The 14,939-nt window shown below is 42.0% G+C and overlaps 1 protein-coding gene across 4 annotated transcripts in view; it reads left to right on the forward strand.

The window, feature by feature from the left end:
* Nucleotides 1-7,506, forward strand: part of SETD1B (SET domain containing 1B, histone lysine methyltransferase) — a 117,538-nt gene extending 110,032 nt beyond the window's left edge. For all 4 annotated transcript variants that reach the window (XM_075898630.1, XM_075898631.1, XM_075898632.1 and 1 more), the window contains 5 exons: nt 1,570-1,736; nt 3,127-3,258; nt 4,531-4,650; nt 6,331-6,468; nt 7,225-7,506. In XM_075898630.1, the coding sequence (XP_075754745.1) occupies nt 1,570-1,736; nt 3,127-3,258; nt 4,531-4,650; nt 6,331-6,468; nt 7,225-7,398 (731 nt within the window). In that variant the 3' untranslated portion in view covers nt 7,399-7,506. The remainder of the gene's footprint in view (nt 1-1,569; nt 1,737-3,126; nt 3,259-4,530; nt 4,651-6,330; nt 6,469-7,224) is intronic.
* Nucleotides 7,507-14,939: the final 7,433 nt, after the last annotated feature.

Genomic DNA, 14,939 nt, shown 5'->3' on the forward strand with positions numbered 1-14,939 from the left:
TACTAATCCAGTCTGCACATGCAGCATTTTTTGTTAAAAACAAAAAATACTTGTTTCTTTTACAATTTAAGGGGGGGAATCATAGGACACACAATAATAGACTCTAAAGCTGCTTAGACATAGTTGAGTGTACAGTAACCTGCCTGCAGTGGCTGTTTCAAATGCTTGCTAATAAATAAAGATTTACTGGACAGAAAAGTTTGTTTTCACCAGATGATCCTAAAACAAAGATTGGAGTAATAACTTAGTTTTGCAGTGTGATGTGATATTATAATGCTTTGTTCTCCTGTATTACTTCGTACTAAGACCTCAGAGCTCTTAACACTCATGAATCCTTGCCATACTCTTGTATGTGGGGGGCTGAGAACATTTGTGTGAAATTGTGCAGTTGTGGAAACTGAGTCAGAGAAGTGAATGTTGTCACCCAAAGTCAGATGGTATTGGTGGCAGAGTGGAGAATATATCATTTTGTTCCTATCCCCAACCCCAATCGCTGCACCCCAACCGCTGTTTTCTACCTAGGTCAATATCAGGGAGAGGAGTGGTTTAATATTCTAATTAGTCCAGATTTGAGTTTTACCAATGAGGAGTTCAGAATGGGGTTTGGAATATCTTCCTGGGCCTGATTTTGCTCCTGTGAAAGTTTGTCTGGCTGTGCTATTAGGGCCAAACAGGAGCAGGATTTGGGAGAGGGAGTGTCTGAGATGGTACAAGGAAGTTCTAGGAACACTGCATGTGGGTGGAAAATGTCATTAAATAATAAACTGTTTAGACAGGTATTCAGGGGGCTATTGTATCTTTATGTGGTCATGTGCTTCACAGAAATCATCTCCAGAACAGCCTTTTCTTGACAAGTGGACGTTCTCCCCCCCCTCTTCCGTTTCCTTGTATTTCTGTCCTTTAATGTATGTTGCTATCGCAGAGCTTTGTAGTTATAAATAAAGATGTGTCTGATTCTCATGTGGGGCATGAGGCTATTTTAGAGTTTTTGGGGAAAAAACCCTAAAACTATTTAACTTTCTGAGCTCGTGGAAGATACCCGATTGTTGGTCCTGGAAGCTGAAGTTCTCTCAGTAGCTGCTGATGGTTTATAGTATGGGAACGGCAACTTGTCCCACACCACTTTGCTCCATCCTCTATCTTAAGGTGCTGACTCTAGGGGTCAGCAATGAGTTTGATCTTTGTCCATACAGTCCCAGGCCTCTGTATTGAGACTATGAACTAGTGCCAACTGTGGTTGTGTCCTTTGTCTGCATGGAAATAGACTGATACACCCAAACTCACTTGACATTGTCACCTCAGAACCACAAGAGGGAAACCCATTTTCATTTGCCAGCTTCTAACACCTACAATAAAATATGCAAGGCTTTCCAGGATCCAGTTACCTGGTCGTTAGATTTTCACTTCTCTAGACACTTCTTTTGGCAAATGGTCTTAATTTTCTCATCCCCACCCCCCCTTTTTTTAAGCATTTAAATTTCCTAATGACTGTCTGCATCAAATACGAAGCAGAAGGGTTTGTTGTCTGATTTCCACATGTAGCTGGGTTTCTCCTTAACTTAGTTCCACCTACTAGCTTTTCTACACCGAAAAAGAAGAAGCGGGATGATGGGATGCGAGAACACATTACAGGTTGTGCCCGAAGCGAAGGCTATTACAAAATTGATAAGAAGGACAAACTTAAATACCTCAACAATAGTCGTGCATTGGCAGAGGAGCCTCCGGCTGATACACAAGTAAGCGCACTCATTGTTGACTGCTTCCTTGAGTTAATTGGGTTTGTCTTGAAATGTAGTGTTTACTAACTCTCCTCTCTGAAATGTAATTAAGCCTGTGTCCTAATATGGTGTTCCCCTGTTGCAAGTATAGTCTTTCAGATAAGAAATAAAACAGAGATCTTGAAATTATTAAAGGTCCCAAGCTCTTTTCTATAAGCATAGGAGGATCTTCCCCCTATGTCCTGGTCAAATTCTAATCTGGGGAAATGCATTCTGCCTACTTAAATGTTCCTCTTGGTAGAAACGTAAATGTTTCCCTTTCTCCTCAGAAACAACAGTTTTGTTGTATTGTTGCTGCTGTTTTCACATTGGCATTGTACTCCATTTCTAAGGCATTTCCATGGTGGTTAAAGTGAAGTGACCCTTATATAAATGTATAGTTTGCCATTCTGAAAATAGTTTGAGGACTGAGAAATCTGTTTTTCTATATGTGAAAAAGACTAAAGACTTGTAGACTTTTAAGCTCAGAAGGGACCATCATGATCAACTAGTCTGACCTCCTGCACCACAGAACATAAGCTACCCACTCCTGTAACAGACCTATAACCTCAAAAGTGGGACTGTGTAGTTAGGGTACATGTGATATAGGTCATCAAATTAGCAAGTGAAGGCAAATCAAGTGCTTTATATATCTTTCCTCGTGATAAAAGAACAAGGGGATATTCTGTGAAATTGAAACGCATTGAATCTAAAACTGATTAAATGAAATATTATTTTGCAACAATGCATAACTAACTTTAATGGAAGTAATTTCCAGGAGGTGTTAAGAAAGAATTAGACTATACCTGGATAATGAGAATCTCCATAATCATATTAGATAGGATTAAAAATATAAGGGATATAAAACGTCATTCTGCAAGGGATGAGACAACTCCTGACTGACTAGGATTTGGAAGAAACTTACCTATAAGATCACGTTACCTAGTGTGCATCTCCTGTGAGGGTTTTGCACTTCCCTTCAAGCATCTGGTAATAGCCACTGTCAGAGACCAAATACTGAGCTACGTGGACCACTGGTTCTTGGATAGAATTGGAAGAACCACCCAGGATCCAAATTCCCTGAAACCTGGCTTACCTAGTAGACAAGGCTGCAAATGTACTGCAGGGAGTCTTTCACTAGCCTGGGCACTATATTAGCTAATCCAACAGTCGCTACACAGTTTCTTTTTGTTGTTTTTTGTTTTCTATTCTGATTCTGCAGTAAGATATGTACTGGCTGTGTGGAAATATTCATCATATTTTTACTGGCTCAGATTTGGTCTCGCATTTGTCTCTAGGAAATGTACAGCTGGATTGCCTCAGATCCTTTTTAAATTGCAGTTCCTGAACTGTTCTTCCTTGTTTGCAGGGAATGAGCATCCCTGCTCAGCCTCATGCTTCCACCCGGGCTGGCTCTGAGAGAAGATCAGAGCAACGAAGGCTTCTCTCATCTTTCACTGGTAGCTGTGACAGTGACCTACTCAAATTTAACCAACTCAAGGTAGGTAACACAACCAGAAGCTGCTCTGGCATCCCAATTGCCTTCCCTCTGCTGCTGCCTCTGATAGAGAGGCAGCAGCATTGGGGGAGGGGCAGGCAGCTCTGTGGGAGCTGACATGTGTGAGAAGCTGGCTTGAAAGCTGGCTTCCTGCGTGTATCGGCTCCTGCCTGCCCCCTCACCCTTTGCACTACTGCCTCTGTGAGGCAGCGGGGAAGTGGAGGCAGGGAGGCTCCTCAGGAACTGGCACGTGGGGAGCTGGCTTAAAAGCTGGCTCCCCACAGGCACTGGCTTCTACCTCCTTCAACCCCCAGCAGCTGCATTACAGATACAGAGGCAGCAAGGGAGGGTTGTGTGTAGTCATTAGGATTAACCAGTAAGAACAGGCTTATCCACTAATTGCTTAAACAGCTATGTGCTAACATCCCTAGTGTGGGGGGGGGGGGGTGCAGGGAGAGCAGCGAGCTCCGTCTGGGGCCTGAGGGGGGCAGCAAGTGCCACTTGCAGTGCCCTAGAAGAGGGGGGAGAGTGAGCTCCTCCCAGGGTTGGTTGGGGATGGTGAGCTACTCCTGGGGCTGGGAAGGAGGGACAGAAAACTTCTTGGTGCCCCCATAAGGGCTCTCAATACTGCTCTGACCCCTTAGCAATAATAGTGTCTCTTAGAACAGCTGGTAGTTTGAGGTGCTTTGGCCTGGGGCACTGGAGAACTTTCTCTATTGTCTGTGCTGTTCTAGGAGATGTTTCTGTCTTTGGGTCTCAGTGTGGCAGCTATTGAGATCACTAAATTCACTTGCCATTCCAAACAACACAACCACCAGATCTTTTTGATCTGCTGCTCAAATCCACGGGACAGAGGTCAGTGTATATACCTGTGGTGTTTAACTTGTGACCCAGCAGAGACAATGAGGCAGAAACTAGGCAATCAATGAACATAGTGGAGCTGAGTCCTAGAGTAAAACTGTGTGCTTACTCCAGCCATTAGACTCTTGGGCAAAGGAGATATAGCCCACAAGTTCTACCAACTTGCACAAGATCACTCAGTGAATCAGGGCAAGGTTAGGAGTAAAATCCAAGAATGGAGACTTCCCTTCTTTAACCATTAGACTGCACTTTCTTTCACAGCAAACATGAAGGCAATCAATTGACTGATTTAACTATAGAGTCAGGTGTCACATGCTGAAATGTCACACTTGTGACATGGCACATGCTGCAAATGCTTTGTAGTTTGCTGTTTCGCTTTTCGCTCATGGTGGTTTGGGATTGTTTTGTACACAGTTCCGGAAGAAAAAGCTAAAATTCTGCAAGAGTCACATTCATGACTGGGGTCTCTTTGCTATGGAACCCATTGCAGCTGACGAGATGGTGATCGAATACGTGGGTCAGAACATCAGACAGGTAAGCTAAATTCCCCCTGGGTGACCACAGGGTCTTTGCCATCACTCAGGTCCGTGTGGAAGACCTCTTCTTATCAAATGTGTATCTGACCCCCACTAGCATCTTTTTATACCTCACCTTGAATTTATTCATCTTCTCCATCCCACTTGTGAATAGGGGCATTAACAGTTAACCAATTACCCAGTAAGGAATCCTTTAATGGCCAATGCTTCATGGGTAATGGTTAACCAGTGGGAGAAGCCCTGCTTTGGGACATGGGCTTAACATCTAACCACTTAACTAATGAAATTGGATTTTACATCCCTACTTGTGAACTTTCAAACACTAAAGATTCCTTGAGGCTTTGAATACCGCACAAGAGCATACATTTTGAGTGTTTTTCTTCTGGGTGTGTGTGTTTTTGTTTTTTGTTGGGATTTTTTGTGTGTGTGTGTGCATGGCTCAGTTCTTTTGCTCTATTTCCGCCTGCCTGCCTCCTGTTCTCTGGAAACCATTTCAGAGAATAACATATGCACGGTGAAATTAGTGTGCAGAATCCCACTGATGTTATGTCACATCTGTGTGGTAATAAGGGTAAGATAAAGACTGCAATTCATGATTTTTTACAAGGCAAGTTTAAAATACTTTTGTTCACGTAATGGACTGGCCAGTTCCTTTAAAGCTGAGTAACGAAGCTTTGATGTGCTTAAGCCCCCCGGTACCCAAAAACCGTTGTTTAGAATCCCGTATCGATGTAAGCTGGAACAGGATTTCTTAAACAGGACTAAATCCATACATATTCTTAGCATTTCTGTCACTTTTTATAGTGTCCCATAAATTTACATGATCCTTTAGCTACCCAGTCGCTGTTCTGGAAGAAAATACAGTCTGTATAAGTCAAATAAGACATGGCTGAGAGTCACCTACTCTTTGGATAAGAGCCCTTAAAATAATCATCTTCCAAACTGGAGTTGTTTGAGTAGTGGGTTCCTGAGACACAGCTCCCCTTTACTTCCCCTGCCTAACTCAACTGCTACAAAAATCAACTGATGCTTCTAAAACGTTGTTGTCCACATCTGAAGCTCAGATTAATGCTCTGATCTTCCCCAAAATATGATCCCATGCGATTTTCTCCATTTGTGAACCTTTTTTCAGTATTGCTTCCCCTAAAATCCACATGCAGAGTCCGATTTTTTTTTTTTTTTTTTTTTTTTTATAAGTTTGAAAGTATTCTCAAGGAAAAAATTGAGGTGAATGTGACAAAAGGAATGCAAGTGACTGGAATATCTGGTCAAGGGTAGTGGATGCCCATTCCTTCTTACATGATCTGGTCGTAACATTTTCAGTCGTGCTGCTTTTTTCAGTGCAAAGCTAGGGGCCCTGTAGAGTGTTGTCTTCAATATAGGTTTCAGTGGTATATGGCTTTAAAGAATAAAGCAGAACTTTCCAGAGTCCAAGGGAATTAGGTGCTGAATCCTATTTGAAATTCAGGGCCTAATCTTTGAAAATCCCTTCCTAAATGTTTGTCCTTTGAATTCTAAGCCTGTTGTCTTGTGAATAATTTGGGGTCATAAATATCTTTTAAAATCCCAAATTATAGTTTCAGTTTGTGCCTTTTAAATTAGCTGCATTGTAAATTCCTTGTACTTTACTGCCCATGCCTATGGAACGCACTAACTTGACAACTGGTTTACCTGGTAGGTCATTGCTGACATGCGAGAGAAACGATATGAGGATGAAGGCATTGGGAGCAGTTACATGTTCAGGGTCGACCATGACACCATCATTGATGCCACAAAATGTGGAAACTTTGCCAGGTTTATTAATCATAGCTGCAATGTAAGTATTACTTGCTTGTACTTTCAAGAGTTGACCTTGACTTACAGATAAAACAGACAGAAACTCAATTATATTCGGAAGACCACATTGAGGTGGTGGTGATGTTGAATAGGATCTGTAGCTAACATTTTGATATGCAGATGTATGTCAGGACTAGCATCATGAAATGGCATGAAGGGACTAGAAGATGTAAGTTATGACAATTTACAATCAGCTCTAAATTTGGCCCCAGAAACCCGACTGTATCTAAGAGTTCTGGAGAGAGACTATTGAACAGTGTTTAGAGAACATGTGTTTAAAACAAAAGATAGCCTTAACCTTGCTATGGGAACACCCTATGTATGGTGTTCATGTAAGAACAGGGTTGTCTATCTCCTCCAGGCAGGGTCTGTGCCTTCGCTTGTGTTCTGTACATATTGGTCAGACTGCGTGCCCTCCATAAGCAGTAATAATTTGGGTGTCTGAATCACTACTGCCTCCCAACCGAAAGTCCAAAGGCATTAGTCCTGATTGTGCAAACTGCCATTATTTGTACCTTCAGAAAAGTGTGGTGAAGGAAGACCTTTGGTTTTAGGCTTAATTCCCCATTCTTCCGTGAGGAATTGAGTATGGCAGAAGAAAGTGAAAGCCCCATGCCTCAACCACAGGAAATGTACCTGTGGCCCCAACTCAGCCGATTTAGATAGCTAATAAAGAAACGAGAAAATCTAAAATTTTCAGAAAATTAACCCCTTTCCCAATCTGTCACCCTTTCAGCCAAATTGTTATGCTAAAGTAATTACCGTGGAGTCTCAGAAGAAGATTGTCATCTATTCAAAGCAGCACATCAACGTGAATGAGGAAATTACCTATGACTATAAGTTCCCAATCGAGGACGTAAAGATCCCGTGTCTGTGCGGCTCTGAGAACTGCAGAGGGACCCTGAACTAATCCCAAGGCTTCTTGTCACACTTGCACCTTTGGTCATGTCAAAACTGCAGTAACCAGGTGTGGTTGCACTTTGCCAAAAAAAAAAAAAAAAAAGAGAAGAAAAGAAAATTAAGCAAGTTTCGCACTTCTGTCAGGATCACAAGTGAAAGCAAAAAGCGCACATGCATACTAGGACTGTTCATGTTTCAGGTGCTCTTCCTCTTCAGATCCAACACACACAAAAGGTGATTACCACTTTGTGGCATAGTATATCCAAACACTAGCTTCTCTCTGTTCAGTCCCTATGTTGTTGCTCATTGTACAATAGTGGTACCTTTTGTTTGTTGTTTTTTGTTGTAAACTTTTGTCTTTCCATAAATGCTGCTACCTTTTTCTCATCAGTTTGTTGTTTGAAAAAGACATTCAACGTTTAAATGTGAAGCAGAGACTGAAAATGCCATAAAGGTTTGTTGGGAGCTTGACTGGCTGAAATTGCACAGACTTATCAGAGTAAATTGTAAATAAATGTTTGGTGGATGTTACAGAGCAAGCCAGAGGCTTGGGGGGGTGTGTGTGTGTGTGTGTGTGTATGCCTGAATGTGTCTACAGTGAGACTATAGATGAACTCTCCTGCCTTTCCATTAGAGATGAGCCTGGTCAATTCCTCTGACCCAAACATCCAGGAATGCTGTGGAACATTCAGATCTGTAATAGACCTGAACTAACACCTTAGGCTCGCCTCCAATTTTCACATGCCATGCTGGTATTTTGCGGGGATCAATAGTTCTATAACCCTACAAGAAAAAATATTTAATGCCACAATAAGTTTAATCAGTTATTTAGGCCTTTGTTGCAAAAGGTGAACTAGTCAATGGCCTTCTCTATATCTGTATTTCTGGTGAATCTATTCCTCCTTAATTCAAAACACTGAGGCTGAAATTAAATGATCAGTACAGTCATTGTTTATGCTGTTGAAATCTTACTGTCTGTGTAAGTATACACTACTAGAACATGGAAGATGGCACCGAGATTTCTTTCCCTGTAAGAAACCAATGGGCTTCTTCTGTTGGTTTTTCTCCAGCTTTGTCTCCTGATGTGCAGCTTAACCTCTCCTTCCTCATGCCTTTTCATTCAGACTGTTTGCTCTGCACAGTATGGGTGAGCTTCGCGGTTTACTGGTAATGGGCTATCTTCTGCCACTCTCACTCTCACTGAGTATTACCTGGAATTAGTCCCATTTATTTCAGAACTAATTATGGAGTTAAGGCACTAATCAAAGTGTGTGAGGGTAGCACAATCTGTCTCAAGCTCCGTACAGTATGAAAATTAGTTTAAGACATTGAACTTCCAAATAAAAACATTGTTTTCCTTTTAGAAAATATCATTATAATGAAATCCTTGGCATGACACCAGGGATTCCATTTGAAATGAGACAGAAGCCCAGGCAAATATTTCTTTTTATCTGAAATATATTTGACCTCTTGAAGATAAGCAGATCAGTCTTCAAACTGTATTTCATTCCTTCTGCTTATAAGTGGAACTTAGTTGTACTAAGCCATTAAAAATTATCTGCATATGGAAAATCATAATGTAACGTTATCTACACATTATCTCACCTACCAAATAATTTTTTCCCCTTTAAATTGGACAACTGAGTTCCGTACTCTTCCTATTAGTGATGATAACTACCTGATCATACTTCAATGATCAGACGTTGAATCTTGAAAATGAAGGTTTTAGAAGTTATTTAAACCACATATATATTTGCCAGTATGTAACATGGTAAAGACTTCTGTACTTCATGTCTTCTGGTTGAAAAAGAAATTGAGAAACATCTGACTTGTATAAGCTGCCTTAATATTACCTGTATTTCTAGCTGAGGGAAGTTACACTGTCCCTGAGATTAGACTTGCAGTAGCAGCTCCTTTTTAAAGTTTTGTTTTGTTCCCCTGCAGTAAATGCTTTCTGAAAATCTCAAATGTGGGTGGGTATTATAACCCAAAGACATAAATTTATCAGAAGCATAAGTGGCTTCTGTCTTTGAGAGCTGGTTATAACTACAGCTGTGTTGGGAGCATTTTGAAATTAAGTCCAGCTGCTCTTTTATTTGTTTTAATACGATTTTTCCTTTCATGCTGTATCTCCTGTTGCCATTGCTAATGCTTTGGAGAATGCACTAAAGCTTTGTTTCAGAACTAAAGTTGTGAATATCAAACCCATATTAATTTCTCTGCCTTCTTTCTTTCTGTCCTTTCAAACTAATGTATCAATATTGGTTTCTTACAAATATATTGTCCAGTTGCATGTACAATGTATTTCCTATGAGACTGATGACCTCTGTGGGATTGTGAGGGATGACAGGGTAACCACATGCAATTCCCTTCATCTTTATGATGCAGAAGCAGCCTATAGAGACTCTGGCCAAGATTTTAAAAAATAAGACTACAATTAGTTTCCTGGGGTAAAATTTCCAAAAGTGCTGAAGTACCATAAGTGTTTGTCACTCTGGCACATGTAAAAATTGTATCCCTATTTCCCTCTTTAGGCTCTTAGATAACTATCCTGACTCTTCCAAAGAGTGCAGCACCCAGCTGCTGCCCAGGGAGCAGCTAAGTGCTCAGCATCTTTGAAAAACCAGGTTGTGGATTTCAGAATCTAAATATGAGCTTAGACTTCATGCTTCTTTGTTTGTTTTTTTCTTCAGAATCTTGGCTTGCAGGCCTCTCTGTATGCAAAGCTTCCATCTTGAACTGAGCAGCCTCTGAATGGGCCAGGATGGAGCATTTGATGGTGGGGCTTGTAGTCTCCAAAGGATGTCTCAGCTAACATTAAATGAGCAGCAACATTGGCCTCCAGTTTATGCATATTAATTGTGGCTGCCTCATTCCTGGCAGGTCACCTGTATAGTCTTGGTTGGGCAATACCTGGGCATTCTGAAGATTCAGTTAGGTATTTGGGCTGCTGTACCAGTTACACATTTATGACTCTTCCTAGTTATGAAGGCCAGTACCCTACAAAACCTGAGATTGTAGAGCAAAATGGAGAGAATAATGTGTAGACACCAGCCCAAGGCAGGCACAGCCTCAGGCCCTGCTACTGGGTATTGTCCTAGCTATTTCCCCATTGTAAATGGATGGAAAGAATTGTAATGTGGGCAATTTTCAAGGTGGGGGAGAATAAACGTTAAAGCTTGCCAGGCATTCTTTTTGGAGATACTTGCAGAAATATTTTCTGCAAGTATCCTTAATTCTATTTGGGCATACATTAACAAGAAACAAAAGACTGAATGTGTTCCCTGCTAAATTTTAGCCCCTGAAATTGGATCACAGTAATGTGTCTATGTGAAACAATCCCAGAAAATAACACCGAAGTTGTGGAAATGTATTTTCAAGCCTTATTATTGTTCCCATGCGTGAATGAGCTGGCTTTAGTTGTGTTTATAAATGCTTTGGAAATTGGCATATATTAGTAAGCCCCTCTCTGCTTGAAAAACCTGCATGTCTGCCTGCTGTGTTCATTGTTCTGTCAATTTTATACCAATATTTTCCAATTCCAGAACTATGCTGGGTCCCAATAAATAATCTGTAACTATCAAGGGATGGGAAAGGGGTCATCTTGCAGATATTTATATTGTACAGAACAGCTTTATTTCTACAAGAAAAACATTTTTAAACTCTGACAGTGTAGACAATAGATTCAGTTCCAGTTTTTGTGACTTTTTTCAGGGATCATTTCCGTGCATTTCTATATAAAATAAACATTTAAGGAAAAAATAATTTTGAAGTTTAAAAAATGCATCTTCTGTACATAGGCAAATTTAAGAATCTTCTCTTCAGACACTGTTTCTTGTAGAAACATGTTGAATTTTTTTGCTGATTTCTTTGTACTTCAAGAGCATGTAAATAATTTATTAAAAGTGACTATTGTAATTTGGAGTTCTTTTTAAAAAGAAGATTCCAGCTCTAACTCATGTCAGGAAGACAGGAGAGAGAGAAGGAATGCATATAAAAAAGGAGCTGGTGGCATTTACAGCTTGTGTCAAGCTTTGTATAATGTAAATTCTGTATAAATTTTTTTGGTCAGATAAGTAGATGAAATTAGAAGCATTAAGAAACAAAAGAATGCCAAGTGGAGGCTTTTTTTTTGCCAGTCTGAAACCTAATGTGCAAAATCTATTTATTTCAAGCGAGGAAATATGTACAGTCTATTACTAGACACCCTAAAATGTATTTAAGAAAATCTGCAACTGGATTTTTTTTCAATTTAATGTTTTGTTGTTATAAATTTCTTCTTTAATTGCACTTGTAATATTTGTACAAGTGAAAAGAAACACATTGTAAAGGACACTCTAAATCCAATCAGCAGTTTTACAAAGAAACCCTAAAAACTGCCCTCGTTCCTTGCTATTTCATAGGTTCTGTAAACAGGTTGTTTTAATTCACAGTGTGGTGGTTAAGGGCCTCCTTTAAAAGGAGGCAGATAAAATGGTTTGCAATAAATGAAAAATCTGCTTTTTTTTAAAGTTATTTTTAAAAAAATCTCTGCTTTGAAGAGTTAAGATTTCTGCTTTCTCTTTTGTTAAGCAAATTTATAAATGTAGGGATGTTTTGTGCATATAGATTCTGTCATCAATATGTATCTTGTTTTGAAGAAAGTGTTTTGTTGTGGATGTGTCATGCTGTATATATTTGTTCATATTTTTGTGAATTGAATACTATGTACCATTGTATTATAGTAACTTTTATAAAGCAAACCATAAATATACTGACTTTTCTTACAGAAAACAACTATGCTGTGCTTATTATTCTATTACATATCTTCTACAGGCCTCTGAGATTGAGCGGCCCCATTGTACTAAACCCTGTCACTACTCTGTAGAACAGCAATGGGCAACCTAAGCTAGTCAGTGGGCTGTATGAATTGCCCTCTATCTCAGGGGGCCTCAAGATTGTCATAACTAAGACGTTCTCCTGGAATAAGATAGATTTGCTAACTGCACTTGTGTACCTAGAATTTGTGGGGTGTGACAACTGAACAGGAGCAGCACTTTGGTTGGCTGCAGTGGAAGCGCATGGTTCTCATAGTCAGTATTGTGTGCAAACGGTACACCTTGCATCCCGTGCCCCTGCATGATGTGTCACATTAATAAAACCGGTACAAAAAAACAGACTCAGATAGAAACCAGCAGAATCTGGCCACCCTGTATGTGAGCAACTGTAGACAAAATGCCTCACAGGCTGGACGTGGAAACCTGCTGAGCCACAGGTGGCCATCAGGCCGCAAGTTGCCCACCCCTGCTGCAGAGCCACAGACTCATATTAATCTTGTTGCAGGATCAGGGCCTACAAAAATAGTGACCCTTTTGACTTCAGGGTGGCTAGCTGCATGGGTAAGGATCATAAACTGGAAAAAGATTTGTGGGATTGGGCTCATGCTTTGTACAGTGGTAACTTTATTGCAGAATCACAAAAGGCACTAATTAAGACAATTCAGAGATTTTAAGGGCTGTTACGATGATCTATCCTGAATGTGTCTCAATGTCCCTTGGGAACACTGTTGCAGGAAGAGTTAGTATTATCTACAATGCTTTATTGCATATGGTGGACAGGAAAATAAGAGCTTTCTTAACATGCTTTCGCAAGGTCACGGGCATGAGATGTGTGTATCCCCTACTAGCCCAGCAACCAATTGGCAGTTTAACGGCAGCTGGGAAACAGAAGGGTGGGGTGACTAACGTAGAGAGAAGGGAACTTAATTCATCAGACTGGGAGATCCAGCAGGGACAACACCCTGAGGAGATGACAAAGTGACAGTCTGAGGTTCCGCCAGCAGCCCAAGGGAAGGCCAGAAAGAGTTTAGGGCACTATCAGGTCAGCAACCCTGACTCTTCTTTTCTAACCCGAGCACCAGGAGTGGAGCCCAGTAGAGTGGGCAGGTCTGGAATCTACTACAAGCCCCTTTGGGCTTTCCAGATTCCTGGCCACCAGGGTTAGACAGCCAGCTTTGTAGAGCTGAGGGAGTCAAAGCCCCTCTTTGGCCAGGGGAGCACTATGTCACACACAGGGAAGCCAACAGCCTCCACAGGCCCCTGGGAAAGAGGTGTGTGTGGAGGGGGAGGTGGCTGATTCCTTGCTCCCAGGTGGGGTGGGGTCAGGGTGGACAGCTGCCTAGAGTACAGAGCTCCCCACCCCAGACCTCAGAGCTGCACAGAGTGCATAACACTCTGGCAGTGACTAAAAGGACCCAGGGCTCTAGCTGCCACTGAAGCAGGAGCCCCAGGTAGGGTTGCCAGATGGATTCAACAAAAATACCAGATGCACTTGACATGACATCACAATAGACATTCCATCTTATTTAGAAAAGACCTGACATTTCTATTTTCTCAATTTGTTTCCTGAACAGAAAGCTCAAATACTGGACTGTCCGGTTCAAAACCGGACACCTGGCAACCCTAGCCCCAGGGCAAGTGTGCCCTCTTCCTTTTACTCCCTCCCTCACTGGCAGGCCTGGTCGCACATCAGAATGGTGGCAGACCTAAAGAGTCTTTACTATCAACCCCTTGTTCAGGCATTAAAATGCTACTCCCTGGAAGAATTATTTGCAGATTGTGGTAATGCCCCAGATGCAGGAAGAAACACTCTCTGCCTCCAGGAGCGTACAACTGAAAAAGGCAAAAACCCAGGCCCTGCATGTCAGAGAGGGATGCTGTGAATTATTGTTGGCTGTAGCAAATTTCATAATTTAAGGCAAGATGCTCTGTCTGTTCAAACCTCCCTCCCCATGGTCTGCAGCTAGTGAGAGTGGCCCAAAATTTCAAAAACTCCCAGGGGACAAAATGCAGCTTCAATGGACAAAAAGGATTTTCTTGGTTCCTGGGGCTGCATGAGGCCTTTTCAGAAGGAGCCTACTGCTTGGGCCCAAAAGTGGAACTGAATGCATGGATAAAACCATCTAAAGGTGTTCTAGGGTGGGGCAGGCTTGTGGATTTTCAAGATTGTCTAAAGTTGCCTCCCCTCCCCCAGTGATGTGCTTCTGTGAGAGTTGTAAGGCGGCACAGTGGGACATCCATCTGCCCATCATCTGTACTCCCCTCAGCCTCTCCTCCAGATCTCCCTGTTCCCCTACACGTGCTCCACCGTCCATAGCTGCCAAGTTGTGTGCAGCTCCCTGCCTGATGCTTCTCAGTCACTGACTGTCCCTCATGCCCAGCAGCTGGTGCAGATCTCCCCTGAACAATGGCAGAGCGTGAGGCAGAATCCTATTTCCACACCACCATCTCTCCCTTTCCCAGCCTGCAGCAAATTTGTGCCCTGCTTCAGCTGCTTTGGGAAGAATTCTTCCTTAGTGGGGAAGAGCCAGCCTGGAATGGCCCTGCCCTCCCCAAGGTACGAGTGGGCTTTTTCACCTCCTTCCCCACCCTTCTGGTAGAATAGAGTGGGGCCTCCAGCCTGCTGCCCTCCTCTCCATCTGCCCCCACCCCCTCACATGGGCACTTCTAAGGGCAGAAGGCTCTAGACTTGGCTGGGGGAGGGGAGGGGAGGAGAAAAGGTGGTGTGGGGAAG

The sequence above is a fragment of the Pelodiscus sinensis genome, chromosome 15, assembly GCF_049634645.1.
Source record: "Pelodiscus sinensis isolate JC-2024 chromosome 15, ASM4963464v1, whole genome shotgun sequence".
NCBI lineage: Eukaryota > Metazoa > Chordata > Testudines > Trionychidae > Pelodiscus > Pelodiscus sinensis.